The sequence below is a fragment of the Acanthochromis polyacanthus genome, chromosome 6 (genome assembly GCF_021347895.1).
Source record: "Acanthochromis polyacanthus isolate Apoly-LR-REF ecotype Palm Island chromosome 6, KAUST_Apoly_ChrSc, whole genome shotgun sequence".
Taxonomy (NCBI): domain Eukaryota; kingdom Metazoa; phylum Chordata; class Actinopteri; family Pomacentridae; genus Acanthochromis; species Acanthochromis polyacanthus.
This window is the reverse complement of record NC_067118.1, coordinates 17,154,925-17,175,496: the sequence shown is the minus strand read 5'-3', so window position 1 is coordinate 17,175,496 and position 20,572 is coordinate 17,154,925. Positions and strand designations below refer to the sequence as shown.

Here is a 20,572-nt window from a genome sequence, read left to right as displayed (position 1 = left end):
AGACTTATCCTGGCACATCCCACAGATGCTCAGTAAGATTTGGATCAGGGGGAGTGTGGAACCAGGGTGAACAGCTTCGCTCTGTCGTGTTCCCCGGGCCACTTCCGAGCAGTTTTTGTGGTGCTGGGGTGAATCGTCCTGTTCAGGGTGGCAACTGGCGTCATGCCTAATATCCATGTCCTGCAATGTTTAGGTGGGTGGTACATGTCGAACATCCACATGAATGTCAGGACTCAAGGTTTCCCAGCAGAACACTGCATTATAACACAATGTTCAATGTTTTTCACTTTAGCTCTGAGCCGTCATAATGTTGTGGCTGATTGGTGTATATTGAAGCGAGGGAGTAGGTGGAATGTCATTATGGCGAGAGATAACTGTTCACAATGTATAAATGGTATGGGTTCACATTGAGAAGTACTGACTCTTGCTCACACAGTCCAAGGCAGAGCACACAAGACATAAATAGAATAAAGTGTTTGACTTTGTCATTCTAAATATGTTTGCTGTTCCCTCTTTTGTTTTGTAATATAATAAAAGTTCTAAATAAAGCTTTGTTACCTGCCAGAATGGTTGTTTGATCAGGCACACCTTGCAGCTTTATCCCAACCTTGAAACCGTTTTAGACGTTGTAAGAAGCCTGTTGTTGAACAGTGCTCCCAGTCTGATGAGTGGCTTTATGAGCATGTCAGCGTGTGTTTGAAGAGGAGCTGCATTTGTATGTTCTCGATCATCATGTCTCTTACATGTACAGCAGCTTTGTTTACAAGATAGGAGAGTGGTGTAATAAACTTCATTGTAAGCCTGTGTCTTAACCACTTCCTAAGCCCCCATTCATTCTTTGGCCATTCATGCCCCGGCAGCACCAGCTGTACATCCATGTGTGTATGCCAGCATGAACAGTATGCCGTTTTGTCTGTTTTTAGGAACCATGTTGTTGACGTCTCCCACAGCTGTGGCCACATTAAAAAGAATGTTTCGAGGCTGGGAAAGCATTGGGAAACATGCACACAGTCTCCCTCATCTGTCCTTACAGTGTCTGTTTGAGCCTGGAGGAGATGGTGGGCTGGTGCTGGTACCTAACCAGCAACAGTTACAACAACCAGTTTGCGACTGGAAACTGGGACTGTTTCAGGTGCCCATTCATCAAAATCATCTTCCAATGTCACCCCTTTTCTTTTCCCTAACCAACCCCCCCAGCCCCACAAAAACACACACACACACACACACACACACACACACAAAAAAATCACATCCAGACCAACCTCCTGAAATTTATGCCCCTCCCCCCTCCCCTCTGTCCTCTGCTTGTCTGCTCATTGGCAGTAGAGCGAATGGTGTCCCCACGGGCTATGAAAGAGAGGGCTGTACATCCTTATGCAGAGCCTGATTCACATGTCTTGGTACATATTGATCTGTAAACACAGCGTGTGACGCCTTCACATGCTGATGCTCACATCCACCAGTGATGATAGCAGCAGAGGAAGCCTGTACAGAACAAAACCCATTGGCCTATTTTTGTGCGAGAGCAACGGAACGTCAAGCTGAATGCAACGCTGGTCGGGCAGCCGCTCTCCCTGGCTCTCCTCCTCCCTCTCCTCTCCTCTCCTCTCCTCCTCCTCCATGGTGGTAATCCTTGCTGACACAACGCACAAAGGACTAAATGCATCCTCCAGCAGCACGGCTCCTCTCCTCTTCCTCCTTCGGCTCTGATCCTCTACAGTCAGCCTGTTTGTCTGTACAGCAGGATGTTGTTTCTGTAAGACCGCTCGCAACTATATAGCACATCTCTGGAATACCGGCCTGGCTGTCCTACTCCTCCGCCCCCTGGATCCCCTTCTCCTTCTTGGCCGGTTCATTCAGGGAGCACATCAGAGCAAGGCTTCATCCCTGAAGAGGCTTTTTTTAAAATCTTGCTGGTGATAAAAGCTGGTGGGACCACTGGTAGCTTTATTTTTTTTTCATCACCTCATGCATTTATATAGCAGGACGTAGGAGCTGTTTCTCTCCTTCCTATTTTTGACCGACTCTCCATTCACTCTGCTACACATCACTATACCAACAGGTAAATCAGCTAAACTGGACATGCTTTATTCATCAGCTGATGCCGTGTCAGCCTTGTCTATTTGGCTTCTGTTAGCATGTCTGTCCCGTAATATGGTGAAATCCATGTGACGATACTGTTTGTTTCTTTTGAGAATAAGGGAATTGGAATTTGAGGAAGATGATTAGATTGCTTACATTTTCATCAGACTGCCACGGTGGCCAAATTGCTGATTTTGCAGTTTACTTCCCAGAAAGGTAAAATGGTCATGTGCAACGTCAGCACACATGCAGTGAGCATGCATCCATGATCATGCTACTACAATTGTGCCACATGTCATTGCGGTGTGTAGTGAAGCTAGTAGATGTGCTAAGCAAGCAGACATCTGGCTGGCTGGGCTGCTGCCGTCACTGTTTGTGTAACAGACTGGTGATGATCAGACGGGCATAAAATGCTTGTCCTGACATTGCATCGCAGTAGTCTTAATATGTCAACTGGTGCAGGTAGTTTTGAATTTAAATGTGTGGATTATTGATTGTAGGTAGCCAAATTACAGTAAGTTTCATACCCAGGTTAGAGGTATAAGAGTTTATTAGAAGTAGCCATCACAAAATTAGACAATGGCCTGGATAAGACTAAAATATTTGTTTCAGGTACACTTAAATTGGAAGTTTAATGCACAAGTAGCAGCATGGGATTCAACATTGACTTTTAACGGATTTTTTTTTTTTTTTTTTACTCGAGGTCTGAGGCCGTGCTACAAGAGGCTAAGATTGGACTTGGTTGTATGAATCTAGTTCACTTTACGTTAGACTAGCCTTAGCAAACACAAGAAATGAGCAAAGCTTCCTCAGACTACAGATGTGACAAGGCCATTATTATGCAAAGTAATATATTAACCTTAAGCACAGTCCTATTGTAGGATCAGCACTACTCATTTGGAAGTTTTTTTCTTCCCAGATAAGGAGTCAGGATTTTACAGTCGCTAAAAGACTAGAGATGATCAGACAAACAAAGGATGTTTTCCCGCACTTGCAGATACTGCATCGTACTAATCTTAGTGGTGATGAATACTGCATTGATTTTTAGGTACAGCCTAGATGAGACTTAATTGACTTGATTTGCTTGTTTCAGGTGAAGTTCATGCAAACTAGAAGCTTGTTTCAGGTGAAGTTCTTAAGTAGCAGTATGTAACTCAACATTAACTTTTACAATTCCATTTTTCTTGAAGTCTAAGTCTCTGAGATTATACTTAGCTTTGTGAATCTAGCTTTTTTTTTTTACGAGTGACTACCTCTAGCAAACACAAGAAATAATCAAAGCGTCCCTACACCCCTGACACAACAATGACCATTAATATACAACATAATGTATTTACCTGAAACCACAGTCCTGTGATAGGATCAGCACTGCTCATTTGGGAGTTTTTTCTTTACTTTTATTTGCACTACCAAAACATTATTCCTGAAATTTTCAGGCTGTGACAAAATCTTGCAGTTTTATCAATTTTTGGGGGAATTTTTTTCAATTTTAGTTTTCTTTAAAATAACCAACCTCTCAAATATAGTAGTGGGTTTTGAGGTTAGCTGAGTTAATGAATGAAGAAAATAGCGATTAGTTTCTATTGTGATTGTAAATATACACTACCGTTCAAAAGTGTGGGGTCACCCAGGCAATTTCATGTTTTCCATGAAAACTCACACTTTTATTCATGTGCTAACATAATTGCACAAGGGTTTTTTTAATCATCAATTAGCCTTTCAGCATCATTAGCTAACACAGTGTAGCATTAGAACACAGGAGTGATGGTTGCTGGAAATGTTCCTCTGTAGATATTCCATTAAAAATTTGCCGTTTCCTGCTAGAATCGTCATTTACCACATTAACAATGTCTAGACTATATTTCTGATTCATTCAGTGTTGTCTTCATTGAAAAAAAATGATTTTCTTTCAAAAGTGAGGACTTTTCTGAGTGACCAGAAACTTTTGCATGTTATTTAGTGTAAGGGAACGCATCTGCATGTAAAATAAAAAAAAGTTAAAAAAGATTTTTTTCTAAGTGGAAACTGCCAAAGGCATCTGAAACAGTTTTTTGCTTTGAATTGGAACTCATTTTAGTAGGATGATTGTATTGTCAAGAATATGCTATTGATTTTCAAGAAAGTCATAACCGAGATAAGACTTAAACATTTGTTTTTTTCGAGTGATGTCAGTATGAACTGGAAGCTTAATACTCGGGTAGCAGATTGTGACTCAATAATGACATTTAGAATCATGTTTTACTAGAAGTCTAAACCTGTGGATAGACTAAGATAGAGTCTAAAATTGGACCTGAAGTTGTGTGACTCTAGCTTATTTTGCAAGAGCTTAGTCTCAGCAATCACAAGAAATGATGAAAGCCTCTCCACACCATGGGGTTGACAATGCTCATTATCCCAGAGTGATGCATTTACCTGAACCACTTCTCTGATTGGATCAGCACTGCTCATTTGGGAGTTTTTTTCTTTAAGCCACTCAACCAGTCTGTTGTTCCCCCAGATAAGGCATCAGGCTTGTCCAGTCCTTGAGCAACAACTGTCAGACAAAAAAAACAACAACAACAACCAGAGAAAAACTGCATGTTCCAAAGCAAAGATCAAAGTTCACAGCAAACCAAACACAAAGGCTGTGCCAGAAAGGGTTCACTCCGCTGTTAGTGGGTGCTTCACAGAACTGGAGATTTCAGATGGTCCTGCTGGTAGACCTGGAATAGAAGCAGTGCAAAGATTGTGGTGTCTTGACAAACTGGAATCATACAAGTGTAGCCATGTTCAAAAGTGGACTGAAGATCATGGGGAGTGAGTATAATATTATACTATAATCTGATAATCGGCACAGTTTGTTCAAATTTACAGTGTTATTTTTACTCAAAGGTTCTTGGGATATATTTTACTTGTGTGAAGTATTTTGTTCGTGTTCAGTTTTAAGAGGATTTTGTCAAACGATGTTGGCAAAGCAGATATTCAAATTTGACAGTAAAGTACATTGCAGATTTTTTCAATAGTTGTGTTTATTCCAAACTCCAAACTGTCTCATGGATATATCTCTTTATGAACTGATGTTCAAAGCGCTCATTTCATTTGAACCGAAGGAATAAAGAAACATGAAATATAGAACAGAGAGTTTTCTTTTCAGACTGATACACTGAGGAAATCTTTGCACGTCTATTATTTACTCAGGGTCGTTATTGACTTTACTGGAAGTCCTCTGACCACCAGATGTTTCTGACATGAACCAGTTACAGCAGGCTTTTGCTCATTTCTGGTATTAGGGCTGATGTTGCTAAACTCCTTTGTGGAGAGTACACTTTGCTAAGCATTTTGGCCCAGTTACCATAAAATGACAATTAAACAACAACACGAGCGAACGGAATGTTATTTGTCAAAGTCAGCTTTATTGTCAATTCTTGACATACCAAGAATCGAAATTGCGTTACTAATAAATAAACACTTAGAAGGTTCTGAGATAAAAGAAATAGTGTAAATTTAGAAATGTAATGTACAAAATAAGATATAAAAAGGCAAAAACTATGTAAATTAAGAGCTCGAGAGCAAAAAAACAGATAAACTAAGAACAAGGAAGGAGAACTATTAGAAATTCAAATGAGGGTATCCGCCTGTTAGACCATGTGTCACAGGACAGAGCAGGACTTTAAGGCCTCACACAGCAGCTCAGACCTAATGGCACTGGACCTGCCAATAATTATACTACCGACTCACTTTCCATTTTGAAGCTGCTCTGTGATAATTATCAGGAGTCAGAGCTACGTCTTCTTGCTGTTTGTGTCAAGAATTTTTGAAATGCTGTGAAACCATCCACTTCTGTAGATGGTCATGCCACTGACCTACAGTTCTCGATCTTATGGCGCTCCACCCAGTTGAGTGTGGGGATATGTACCTTTCTTATATTGAATCTGAAACATTCACTGCCTTACTTCTACTTGATTCTGTGGAGATGTTGGTCTTGCAAGATGGTGTGATCTTATTCCCATTGCAGCACTTCATTTGGCAGTCCCTGGACTATCAGTGCGACCATACATTTCACATTGAGTGCCCTTGGGTGACATTTTCACAGAAAGTGCTGATCTGCCTTACGGCAGCAAGATAGATTGCTGTACATGGTACAGTCCCACATTCACAAATGAACTCTCACACTGTGTGTTTTGTACTCGCTGCACTGTAGCTGTAGTGTTTTGAATATATACCACATTCATAACTGGAACAAATACAAAATCTTATGTAGTTCCTACTTCCTCAGTTTGAAATTATGCATTTTTAAAAAGTATTGTTTAATATATCGTTTTAACACTACAAGTTGGTACTAAACGGTAAAATTTAAAACGTTTTGGATACTATCAGTTTTTTATACACCCAGGAGTAATTATGATTTTAGTCTGCTGCTAATAATGTAATTCTGAAATATATTATTTGGATCAATTTCGTATTTATTTCTACATTGCAGTTAAATTGTCAGTTATATACACTAAGTGCAGCTATTTGAAACTTGAATTTTTAGTACACTTCATAGAAATGACATATTACTGAGCGTTTATTTAGTGTGTGCATTTGTTTACTGTGAAGTGTGGATGTGTGTCATGGTCAAAACACTGTCTGGCTGTTTGTGTGTGAAGGAGGCTGACGTTGCCCTCACAGATTGGCCCCCAGCAGTGTGTATGACGGAAGCCAACCCATCTGTTATTGCAGGCAGAGAGCTGTAATCCTGCTTGTCTTAGCCCTCTGTCACAGATTGGCAGTGACATTTCAGCAACACAGGTGCCCTGGTCAGGACTGCCTTCAATCCCACTTCAACACACACCTCCCCGCCTCACAGAGAGCTGTAGGGGAAATGAGAGAATACCTCTGGAACAACAGAACTCATGCTGCAGCTACAGCTGTTAGATGTAAACAGGTTTAATGTGAGGATACTGTCAAATTAGAGAGCAGGGAGCTTTGAGCCATAATAAGTCACATTTTTATGGATTTAACTCCTTGAAATGTTGGTGGCAAAATTTGTCTCTTTTTCACAGTATACATGTCTTACTTTTATATAGCTCTAGGTATTTGCCAGTTCTAAACCTTTCCCAACTGCCAGTTTCTTGTTGATCATGGACTGTACATTTAAATGTTCCATGTTGTGCTGTTTTATCAAAAGCCCCCTGAATGTGTCTGAAATTTTCAGTTCAAAATACTGCAAAGATTGTTAATTTCTCCAGTACCGTATAGCCCCTGGTGTCAGCCCTGCTCCAAACGGGTAGACATCTAAAGACTTTCTGCATCTGTGATCGACAGGAGGAAAACAGTTGACCGAATCGTAGCTGACACATGTTAATGATTGTGAGACCAGGACTTCCTATCGCTTTTAGCTCTACTCTAATTTACATGGAAATATCTCAGAATTCACAGCAGAGCCATTGTTTTTTACTCATGTGTATTGTGAGTTTGTCCTATGACCTTGCAGTGATTAAATCACTATTCTAGTGATGAAGAACAGCAGCTGGTAAATGGCTCTTAAGTGACTGCTGGTTAACATGCACTACTAATCGGCTGTGATTTAGTCACTTTTTGTACTTGTTCTGTCATCTGACAACAGAAGAAGATGTAAGTGAGAACAGCCTCATTGGGAATGTGACTGTATTGAAATACAGTATATGTGAGAGCAGCAGTGAAGCAACCAGATGTAAACACCGGCTGAGTTTAGGTTAAACCGCAGCACAACGGGCCACATGACAACACAGTAACCTCCCCAGCAATTGTTGATAAGTGCTGTCCTTAAAGTTTTCACCATCCCTGAATGTTCTGCAGTTTTCCAGTTCCCACAGAGCTCAAACTTGTTGACTTACATCACATCTAGTTGTAATGTTAGTCATTTTAACCGCACAACATGCTAACTCAGAGGATTTGCTTATTGTGTTTTCCATTCATACAAAAAACAAAATAAAACTGGACCTTTGAAGCAAAAAATGAGTCTATATTATACACACCTCCATTTGGTTGCCTTTTTTCTGTCCTGTAGTGTATGCAAACTCCTAAAATTACCCCATGTTGGTTTTCTTTTGTTAGGTTAATTATTTACTGGACTTTAATTTTTAAATAAAGATTGAACAGCATCTGATTAGAATTGAGAGGGGGATGGTTCCACTCCTGGCTCTGTCTCTGATATAAAAGCTGATGGCTACAAAATGTCTTTATCAGTCACAGTATTGGTAATACCAGTAATAGCTGTTGTCTTCTTTTGCCTACACAGTATCATGGTTATAGAAGATTCTGGAGCTTGTTAGTTCAGCATTTCATCTCCTGTAGTAGTCATTCACAGTCCTGTTTTTGTCCTGCTGACAGCTGCAGATGACATTATACACAAGATGTGAAAGTGCATTGTAAACATGGCAGAGTAAATCACAAAAACAAACAGAGAGTGGACACTGTTTATATAACAAATGTTTATTCAGAAGTCATCATTGCAGAGCATGGCAAATTTTTATTTGCATCTGCTTTTTTCTTTTTCTTTTTCTGCAACTTTGCTCCAAAGCAGCAGCACTGTGCACCTTAAACCTCAACCATTCCATGGGGCAAAACATACGTGCAAGAAGTTGTTTTATCAAAAAAATGTTGGGCTTCACTCCTATTTTCTCCTGGGTTGCCTTGTGCAGAAAATTTTCCGGCAATCACCATCTGTCAACAAAAAAAATGCAGTGGGATTAAAGGAGATCGCCACATTTTATGAAATAGAGTTACCAAATGCAGCTGAAACAATGCATTTACTGTTTTTCTGAAGTGTGCATTTGTAAATGAAATTTTTGTAGAGGCAATAGAGACATCTCTCTCAGTACTAAATGATGATGTGGGAAAAGACCTTGCTGTGTGCGTTAAGTCACTGTTTCCCCGATGTTGTGTCGAGCTGTCTGTACTGGTGTGTTTAATAATGATAAGATATCAGTGTTAGCACTAAGTTGTCCCTGGAAAAAGTGTGGAAGGGGCTGCAGAGTGTGTGGTGTTGGAGAGGGAGGGTAAATGTGGGCTTTAAATGTAGGTAGTAGGTTAGGTTTTTCCGTCTGTACCAGCAAAACAGTTTCTCAACTCTGACGGTTAGATTTTACACAGCTGACTGCTTTTCATTAACTCTGCTATACTACAAATTAAAGTATTTTTCAATTAATGAATGAAAATTACTTTCTGTAGAACTAAGTGTAGAGAGTTTTGGCTCAGATATAGATTTATCATGATTGAATTGTCAGTCATTTACATGTAAAATGCCTGGAGCTCCATGAGAGCTGTCCCCTGCCCATGACAACTCTGTGTACATCCTGCATTATTAGATCACTGGGATATTATTTTGGTGCATAAAAGAGGTTAAGCTGTCATTTTGACAGATAATTTAGTGTGAAACCCTACTGTCTCTTCTTTGATCCCCTGCATTCCATATGTTTTAATGCCTAAGCAGATGTCATTAATATCAAAATGACACCATAATCTTGATAAGCGTGCAAGTGTAATCTCAGCTGCTTACAGACATCTGTCCACCCTATCATGGAAAGATTATTATCTCCCGCCTCCACGAAGTGGAAAAGAGGGATATAGGTTTGGCCTCCGTCCGTCCGTCAGTGCGTCCGAGATGAAGGGGACAGCTTTTCTCGGAAACTATTACAGCTAGGATTACGAAGTTTAGTGTGTAGCTTCACACCATGGACACCTTGACCAAGTTCGAAAATGAGACCTGTGCGATAATATTTAACAGAGTTATGGCCCTTGATCACTATTTTGGATATAGACTTATAGACATCACATGTGGCGGGGGATATTGATGACCATGTCGTCTTGTTTTTAAAGTAAACACTGTAGTTGAACTATTAGGCTATTTACTAAAAAGCACATTGGATATGAATTACAAGATGACGGAGGATATTTAGATTTGTGTGGTTGAAGTTAAAAACTGCATTTACATGTCATTTATGAATCATTTAATAAGTTTTTTCAATCCACAGAAAAAATCACTTCATTGTACTTGGGTTTAAGTTAATGGTTCTTGCAATGATGGAGTAGCACCACCATCTGCTTAGGACTTCTAAGTCAGACATGTCACCTGATTTAAATGTTGTTACTTGACTTGACACTGTGTTGCCACTTGTTTTGAGTTACCAATCACACAGTACAGCTGCTGCTACTGGTATATACATCCCCTATTCTCTGTCATGATTCTGTATGTTTACAGTTGTAACTTAATAAGGTTAGATTAGTGATATGATTATTGGTAATGTCTGGGTTGCTGGCTTCTTCATTTTGCTGGAGAGTCAGTGTGAATATTTGAGAGAGGTTTATCAAATTCCAATTACATGTAAGCAGGCTAAAATGTCCTGTCCAACACTTGAGGCCTCTTGCATAATATTGTTCAGCAGGATGTGTTTGTCAGGCTGATGTTCAAGATGAAAAGTGCCAACAATAAGAATGTGTGCTCCACTGTCATGAAGGACTGAGCATTGTTTGCCTTCCTTATGTGCCATATCTGAAAAAAACTGAATAAACGTCCTTCTTTTTCATTTGTATGCTTTAGGAAGGGAGCTTAAATGCAGACAGTCATGATGTGCATTCTGTGGGTTTTTGCTATCTGAAAGTTATGTACACAGGAAGTTATACTGTCCCTTTGATTTACACTGCTACACGTTTCCATTAATGCAACATTTTTGTTGTATGATTAGATAACAAAATAGCACTACATTAAGAAATTAGGAGTACTTTTAAAGTTTTCGTAAAACACAGCAATAGTGTTTGAAGGATTATTTCTGAGGTGTCGTATGTGATTAATGGATGCAGTTAGAGGTCGTGCTCTCCACCTAAACTTCCTTTCTGTGATACTTTCACACTCTGAAGTTGCTGTTTTGTTTTATTATTAGTTCTTGTCTGTAGCCCAAACCAACATTAATTTTTATCCACTAGTGCCATCACTCAAGAGTGTGAATTGTTTAAATTATTGGAATTATAGTGAGAGTCAGACAAATTACTACAAAGAGACTACGAATTTTTATTTTTGAGAAAATGTTGCTGTTTTTGGCTGCTAAGTTTGGCCCAACTTGGATGAATAGTTTTGCTATGGGTGAGCCCATCTCTGGTTGGTTTCATGAGTGGTGATTTGTTTTTATTAGTTAATTTAATGTCTGAGAATTCAACTCAGTAAAAAAATAACCTGTAAAATGTGTACTTACACTAACTGGCAGTTGGAGCTTGGACCATATTATGCTTGTTCCTGTTCCTGTTGCTCTCATTTCCATATTTCACAAAGCAAGGCAGTGAAATATTGACAAGTTGTCTTTAGTGGTTGCTGTCTAGTCGACAGTCTGCTTGCTGAAAAGCAACATCAATTCATAATTCCTATGCGAGAACTAGATCTAATTATCAAGGGATAGTGCATTTTCTGGATTCGGCCACTTTAAAAACAAAATAATCCCAGCTAGATGATCATGTGTTCTTTTTGAATTAATTCTTCCATGATTGCAGTAGTTTAGAAAGGTGTGTGGGAAGTGGAGACTTACACTTTCCACTCCATCAAACCTCAACTCAGCACACCTAAAAAACACCAACTAAAACTCAATGTTTAATCATTGTGAAAAGTTAGTTTTTGTTGTTTAAAAATATTTTTTGTTTTGTTTGCTTTAGAATGCTCCCCTTTGTGTTTACAACATGCACCCTATAACTGCTAGTGTAGTTTGATCATTAAGGTTTAGGGCTGGAATGGGACCAATCACCTGTCCTGTTAAGGATATAAGTACAAGTATGTGTGTTTGTGTCAGGTCAGGGCTTGATTAGCACAGCAGGGCATAGCAGTCTCTCCAGAAGTGTGCCATGACACACAGCAAGACCTCAAGTGAATGATCCACCAGCAAAAAGGAAAACACCACTCTGAAATTAATGAGACATATGGTGTGTTGCTTTATGAGTCCCTTAGCAGCCACTGACAGATGCATAGTGAAACAACACACGGGTCGTGTGATGTACTTTTTAAAAGCATTTTAATAGATCCAGAAGGATCACCTGTTTGTGTAGTTAAAGTCACATGAAGATTCCACTTTTTAGTACATTATGCCAATTATTAACATAATTTGTACATGCAGTATTCTAATGTGAATGCTGTATTTTTCAGCTTTCAATGAACTTTTGTCTTCTCTTCCAGTCACTCCAGATCTTTTGCCAGAGACACCCCTGGTGCCATCGCTGCAGGCAATATCATCGGTGCACGCCGGCTCTGCACCTCAGAAGCCTCGGAGGCGCAGCTGCTGCAGCGGAAGTGACAGCGTAGCCAGGCCACGGCCGTTGCCCTCTGCCTGTAGGCCAGGCGCCAAAAGAGGCAGCATGGAGGTGGGCATGCGTGTGGTGCGTGGCCTGGACTGGAAATGGGGAAACCAGGATGATGGCGAGGGCCACGTGGGCACAGTGGTGGAGATTGGGCGGCAGGGTAGTACTACGACACCAGACAAAACAGTGGTGGTGCAGTGGGACAGCGGCACACGGACCAACTACCGTACTGGCTACCAGGGTGCCTATGACCTGCTGCTTTATGATAACGCTCAAATTGGTAAGCACTCCACACTAGGGTTATATTGCAACTTGAAGTAAGTTAGCACTGAGTCTTGAAATTTGCCTGCACCAATGTAATGTAGTTTCTGTACCATATTACATTGAACAGTCAGGATAAAAATGTTTGTTGTCCATTTTCTAGGCTGCACAAAATAAGTCAAATACTATGTTGTTCAATAACTTTTTTCAAAGTAAAATTGTGTCCAAAGCTTTTGGTACTTTACAGTAATTTATACTCAGAACAATATTGTTTGCTACCCAAACAAGTATTTAATTATCAAATATTTCTTCCTGCAAATTCTTTATTGTGACTGATAATTATTAGATTTTTCATGAAAAATAGTTCAATCTGCATTTCTTTGCAGCTGCCTACATTCTCTTGAAAAGAGAGCATGAAAATATGGCATATTCACACTGACTTTTGTTGTTGGAGTAATGTGATTTTGGAGCCTCCAAAGGTTCTCATTGTCGTTCACTGCAAAATGACATATACCCTTTATAAGCCTCATTTTAAGTAAGCTTGGTACAGTAAGGACCATCTCTCATTGTTAGCCATCCAGCTCTATTTTGGACTTGAATGGCACACACATTAATGCAGGACTCATTAGCATTTTGCTCCATTTCAAGCGACATTTTTCTGCCTCAGAAGCTTGCCCTTCAATTAATGGAGCGAAAGAGGAGGAGGAGAAGCGATGAGGAGCCAAGGGGGTGGGGGTATTTTTGTCATACTGTTTGTGCTTCAGTTCTTCCGTATCTCATGATATTAACCACTGTGATAAGCAACATCAGTAATGACATGACATATGCCCTGAATGCTTCTGGAGATAGCAGTATAGTACTTGCTATACAGGTCTTGACAAGTTTTAGGGAAAAATGTATTGCTTTCCAACAGAAACTTCTGCAATGCTATGACCCCACCTACTTTTCTTTAACCCCTTCTTCATTCCCTTCAGGGGTACGTCACTCCAATATTATCTGTGACAGCTGCAAGAAGCATGGCATCATGGGAATGCGATGGAAGTGCAAGGTGTGCTTCGACTATGACCTGTGCACCCAGTGTTACATGAACAACAAACACGACCTGAGCCACGCTTTCGAGCGTTACGAGACAGCACACTCCCAGCCGTGAGTACTACGCTGTCAACTTCCCAATTTATATTCATTTGAATTCTAATTGTGATGTCGTTGGTTTGCTTGTCTTGCTCTGTTCAAATTCAGTTGGCCAAGGATCAAACGTGTTATTGTTTCCGCCGATTACTTTTTTTTAGTCCGATGTCTGTTGAACACACAGACCAGATACAAATATAGGTTACTCTTCCTTTTAATCATTTGTCATTCTGAAAGAAGCTGTTCATGCGTGCCTGCTTTTCTGCATTTGAATTTATATTTGTTACACTAAAATACTGCTTGGCTGTCACCTGGATTTCGGGGAGAGGATGTATAAAATTGATAATAGCTGTAACATTGCTGGAAGTTGCCATTTTAAGATGTAAATATTTCAGCCCAGAGGGTTGTTCCTCAACATGATCACAGACTTGGGTCAAATATCTTTTGTTGACTCTTTTGTACCAACAGTAAATGCAGATTTTTCATGAGTCATTGCTTTGTTTTAAAAGGCTTAGAGCAGAGAGGAGATGTCCTGATTTGTCTATTTCCTTTCCTTTCCTTTCCTTTCCTTTCCTTTCCTTTCCTTTCCTTTCCTTTCTTGTTCAACTAAGGCTGCTGCAAATAACAAAGAATTTTTTAGTGATTAATCTGGGCAATATTCTGTTGTTTAATCACTAAATTTGCTGAGTAATACATCAGAAAACAATGAAAAATGTCTGTCCTAACTTCTTACTGTAAGATTACATAATAAAAGATTAGGCAGCACCTCCAGTCGATACAGAGTAGCATGCAAGAGTCAGTCATTTCAGCCTTACTTTGAATCAATAGCCAGTGTTCTCCATGTTTGCGTCAAGATACAATTTATCTGTCTGCCAGTCCATTCTAGCCAACAGACATATGTAATGCTACATTCTGTACAGTTAGATAATAAATTGGGCTGCATGAGTGCTCAGTTGTTAGCAGTATTAGCTCACAGCTAGAAGATGCCTGGGTTTGGGAACTTTCTGTGTGGAGTTCGCATGTTCTCGCTGGGCTCTCTGGCTTCCTCCAGTCCAAAAACATGCTGAGGTTTATTGGTAATTCTAAATTGTAGGTGTGAATGCGAGTGTTGTTTGGTTGTCTCTCTGTGTAGCCTTGTGATAGACTAGTGACCTGTCCAGCTGGGATGAGCTCTCAAATGCAAGAAACTGTTAATCATGTCATTATAATATTAGCACCACGGTTAAATATCACATGTAGCAGTTTTTTTTTTTTGTTGGCCATTGTATAATTAAATAGTGCTGTTTTTTTTCTATGCAAACCACAGTTGGCCTAGCTGTTGATAAATGTTTAGTGAGCTGATTCCAAGTGTCCCATGTATCTAGATTTACTGGAGTGAGTTCTCCCTTCAGAATCCACTCTTCTGCATGAGTTCACAGTAAAGCTCCAAACTGCTTCAGGCACTGTCTGAATGTCAGCTGGATGGCCTGTTCTCATTTTAACGAGGTGATATGTATGACCCAGATTTTTTTCTCTAGTTTATCCTGGTCCAGGTCCAACACAGTTCCATTTGTTTTCTTGAGCCTGCTGTCCATTGAATGCTGCATGGGTAGTAGAACCATGGCTCATTACTCTTTTCAATTTCTTTAAATCATCAGGGTGAGATTTTTCTCCAAGAGGTTAAAAAAACATTATTTCATTCAGTTAAGTGAACCAAAAGTGTCCATTAGATTTGTTAGTGTCTGACAAAACACACAGACACTACTATATTCTAATATTTTGAGTGAATTGCTTTAACTTATACAGCAATTCAACAAATTTATTGTCACCACTAATGCTCCAAATGCAGCCCAGCTCTTGACTTGAGTCTGTTATCCTTTGCAATACTGTGATTTTTTTTTTTGTTCTCACTTCCTGTTTTGTTTTTAAGCCATCTCATTCTCATTAAATATGAGATAATGATGTTATTAAAGTCTCATTTTGGATTTAGGTGGGATCCTTCTTTGTTTTAGGTCATGGATGATTGGGATGCTGATGGAGCAGCACACTGATTGTAGATTTGAGCTTTAAGTGAAACTTGACCTTTGCAGTGTCATTTAGCATTCTAATGCTCGGAGAGAACAGATTCAGGGGATTATAGAAACTTGCCTTTGCTGATGTGTCAAAGTGTTCCTGTTTGAAGTTGTTTGTCTCACTCAGATGTTATTCACTGCATTTATGTGAGATCACAAAGAAAACTTGGAAAACTAAAAGTGAGCAAATAGAGATCATTTACTTTTTAGGGATGAGGCACCTTTTTATCAGTGCTGCCATTTAAATTTTTTTACCTAATGGTATGCTAATCCTACAGTCCAAAGATTCTTGCACAATGTAAGAAGTCGCTGTAGGTTATTAAGTCTTTCTGCTATAGGCTTTCTCTAGTTTTTGTGTAGATCACAGTAGAATCATAAATTAATTGCAGCTCCGTAGCACATATGATTTTGCTAAGCACAAGATAATTTGAAATCAATCATCTCAATTACCAATTTAAAGTAATTTATGCCGTGTTAAGGTTTTAATAGAAGAGAGAGAAACTTTCCAGATTGTGATTTCAAAGACTAATGTAGTATACCTTAACATTCAGTGCGATGTTTCAAAAATACTGGAGTCGCTTTAATTAGTTTCTCTAATCTTATTGAAAATGGTTTAGAAAATAGGGCTCTGTTCAAGAGGTTTGTGCACAGTATTTCTGAATGAATTGATCTGCTCTCCATTATGGCTGTCAGGGAGATGATTTTTATGGAGCCAGAAACATGAATGGTTTACTGATGTCCACAAACGGCATAAAGGACGGTGACTCAGCCAATTCAATCAGTCAGCCGTGATGTGAATTAAATCTTGAAACATCACTGGTCGAAGTCTTTGTAGAGAGCATGTGTTTATTTTTCAAAGCGCATAGAATAGTGGTTTGGTATTCACCAGTGGCAACTCTGTTCCATATTTGGTTTCTGACGGCCACTGACTTCAGTATGACTGGCCATATCTTCAGGTGTTTCTCTCCAGCTTTGCTTCCAATCCACTTATTATTCCAACCAGTGCTGTAGCTTCTCCAAATCTTGTCCTTTTTCAATTATACACTAGCTGGGGGTGAAATTAAAGTGAGATTTCATGTACTAGAAAAATATGTCATGCTCAGGTATTGCACATTGGTGAGCAAAACAAGCTTTTTCACCGTGATTTAATTTGAATTGAAATTTCACTTACAGGATCAAACTCCTCTTGAAGGTGCAGGTATTAAATGAAAACTAAATCTTAAGTGCCCATACAATATTAATTTATAATGGACCTTTATCCCTAGCTCAGTTATTTCCAAGTTTTCTTTCAAACTGTTTTCATTTTATTAGCTTTTATTTAATTTGCTGCTCTCTAGAAAATACTCCTGTATGAATGAATTTTTGATCAAATATTAACTTTTACAATGGAATTTCATAGTTATTGGATACTTCTATGTATTGTTTCCACATAGTCGGTGTTGAGTGTGGTTATGATGAAAATTGTGTAAGACGAAGATGAACGTAAAATAAATTTAAAAGATAGATTTTGGTCATTCTATTCATATTCACATCTTGTATTATTAATAACATTCAGTCTTTGCCCTTTCTGTTTCGCCCTACATCCTTTTATCAAAGGCGTTGTTGTATAATCTGATTGAAAATGGAGTTGCGATTGTCCTGCACTAGAACAGAGTGTACACTGGGGAGAAGATCACATGAAAATCACTCCACTTTCTAATCAGATAAAGGAGATAGTGGAGCTAGACACACAGCGCTTCTTTATTTCCCCACCACACTGACCCATATTTTACTGTCAGCATTTCAAAAGACTAATTTATAATCTGGCAGTCATGGGACACTCTGATATTTGCCTGGAAAGTCAAATTTAGCCTGGTTTCATAATGCACTGTAGAGCCAGCAGTGATTTATGTGAGCAGCCTGAAGTTTGGGCTTCGTGTAGTTAAGAGGGACTCCTTTCATGTGGGCCGAACATGTGTGAGCCTTTAAAGGGAACTCAAGTAGGGTTGAGCTATTTGTAGTTGGTGGCTTTACTGCTGACAAAAAAACTTTACCGGTGTCCTGAGGGGACAATAGGAAGTGGTCAACTCTGTACACAGCTGCTGCACACTGACACTCGAGTAGCAGCAACACAGACATGGTGTGAGACCTGAGCCGGATGTGCTGTACATGAATGTTCCATTGTAATTACAGCAGATTTAACTGGATTAGCATGCTACCGTTCTCGGATGTGCAGATTAGTATGCTAACATGCTCGACTTCCTAGAAGACATGCATTAGATAACGGATGATGGATACAGAGGAAATCAAGGTGCAATAATATGTGCTGAAGGTCTCTCTGCAGCTCTAGTAGCTCATTTAACTCTGTTGTCAAGGGTAGAATCAAGAGAATACATTTTACTGTGCAATTTGTGTTCTGAATAGCTCACAAAGTCCTGCATTTTGTCAAAATTTGCGTGTTAAACAGTGCACTTGTACATGCTGACACACTCACATGCTCGCAGCAGCATATGTGTGGACCATATGTTTACAAGGAGAGGGTTTGTATGCAGTTGGTTAATCGGCTCTTCAACACACAAACGCACACGCAGTTTCAAGGAACCTATAAGTTCAAGTCAGCGTCTAATCCTTCCTGTGAACATCAGGCTACACTGTTCCACCTGACCTCCTCAATTCTCTGCCCTGTGGTCACATTTAAGCTACATGCAAATATCCCTGTCACTCTCCTACAGAGTTGTATGATATTTTTCTCTAAATTTTTGCTCTTGCCATCAAGTTGGAATTCCTCTTCTCATTTCTTGGTTCAAATGTACATTGTACTTTTTCATATTTCTTTCTTATCTCTTCATGAAACTGCTTAAAACTCCTAAATGTATTGGAACAGGAGCTTTGGTAGGTTAGGTGAGGACTAAAGCAAGTTTATGTTTTAGAGATGATGGCAATAGACTGATTTCTAAAAATGTATCCAGTTATATGAATGCACAATTGATATAAAGTCAAACTTGAGAATTTTAAACATTGAAATTAGAAAATCACAAAAGCTGCAGTTTAAGAGGGTGTAAACTTGTGTCAATGATTTTGGAGATTCACGCCATCCTCCATTTGTAACTGTGGTGCTTTTCATCGTGTGGTAAGCACGTGTTTTAAATCCAATACACCGTGAATAATAAACTGAAACTTGATTTTTAAAAATGATAACCCAAATCAAAGGGGTCTCACAATATCTGTCTAAAAAAATTGCAATTGAATCTTTTAGCCCCTCTAAATGCAAAGGCCAGACATTTTAAACAAAGACAGTCCATTCTTACTAAGAATATTAGTGTCACTGTGTTTTCTGACAGTTGCCACTTCTCAGTTCTTTTCAGTTTGTTAGATCATGTCGTACGTTCCACTGCTTTTATGTTAAAGGTTAAAATTATAACTTGGCTGACTGTTGATCTGTTCTGTGTGTCAGTAGGTGTTCAGGGGTGACATTTGGTCAAGCAGGATTAGAAATCTTGATCTCTTGAAAGAGTAGCTGCTCTGAAAAACAAACACCGAGGTAATGATAATGTTTCATGAGGCAAGGACAAATGTCGATCAATATCCTCTTTACTCTTGAAATTGTCTCATGTTGAGATTTCAGGATAGGCTTTTCTCTTAATGAACTAGCTTTATTGTCATGAACAGTGCCCCTCTTGTGAGCAGTTCAGTGAACCCAGATTGTCGGAACTAAGTCTAATTTGTTCAATCAAGACACTGATAGACATTTTTACATGTCCCTAATAGTCTGATCTGAAGCAATACATATGTGCACAGAAATATTTAGATAGACACATTTTGTGCTAGCATGTGCATGCTCTGTGATTTGCCCTGAGGTGATCTGCTTTCTGATGCTGTCTAGGATTAGGTTCAAAGCTCTGTCTTCAGACGCACCATTCTCAGCACAGACCTTCCGAGCTCAGTCTCATGATGGGATTTACTGTTAGTCGGTGTTAACAGCCAAATGTAGAGCACTGTGTGCCTGGAAACCTGGAAAACTGGCTAGTAATTGGGATGAAGTTAGTTAAGACTAACTTTAAACAAGACCCCACCACTAGAGCGACATGAAGACAGCAACTCTCTTTTGCTCATTATAGTGGATTTTATATGATTTTGAGTTTATTTAAAAGGCTGGTTGGTTGAAATGGAAGCTAGGGTTTGATCTTGTCAAGAAGTATGGGAATAGGCAGCTCCTTTGCACCAAGATCTGATCAAATCTTTACCATAAGGTATGTATTCCTTTGAAGACGTGACAGCCTCCCCTGTGTCTGACTCTGTGTTTTGGAATAAATAGTGTGTTAGTGTGATACCAGTGTGACTGATGTAGCTTCCAGTGTGTTTTCTGAGTTCCTGAATTCATTGGACAACAGAAGTCAATGTTTTAAGTAGGATATCTTACTCTTTTCTCAACGATACTGCATACCTAATGAAGCCAAGATCATTAGATCAATTTCAATGGGCCACTGTATTGTTTGACATGTCCTATATCTTTAGCCAGAAGGATGCATAAATGCAGTATATCGTGCATATAATGATATGAGTGTCATAAACTCCTCTCATTGCCTTAATAAGCAAGAAAAAGAAAACTACCAATATTAACATATGATTTTGAATTCAAATATTCCTAAACATGATGAATGCATTTTGTAGTGCATTTATTTTATTGAATTTATTGTTAAAGCAGGGATGCTTGTTTGGGGGTATTCTTGGAGAAGGCCGTGTGTGAAGGATTGCATAGCACAACTTTCAATGGCATAGCATTGTTTTCGATG

General features: G+C 39.2%; 1 protein-coding gene across 3 annotated transcripts in view; it reads left to right on the top strand.

Moving 5' to 3' along the window:
- Positions 1-20,572, top strand: part of mib2 (MIB E3 ubiquitin protein ligase 2) — a 52,585-nt gene that overhangs the window by 5,389 nt on the left and 26,624 nt on the right. The window contains exons 1-3 of one of the 3 annotated variants that reach the window (XM_051949330.1): positions 1,325-2,062; positions 12,239-12,640; positions 13,596-13,767. In XM_051949330.1, coding sequence (XP_051805290.1) covers positions 12,418-12,640; positions 13,596-13,767 — 395 coding nt within the window. In that variant the 5' untranslated portion in view covers positions 1,325-2,062; positions 12,239-12,417. Of the gene's footprint in view, positions 1-1,324; positions 2,063-4,719; positions 4,879-12,238; positions 12,641-13,595; positions 13,768-20,572 lie in introns of those variants that run through there. The other 2 variants (XM_022215280.2, XM_051949329.1) reach the window with 2 other exon arrangements.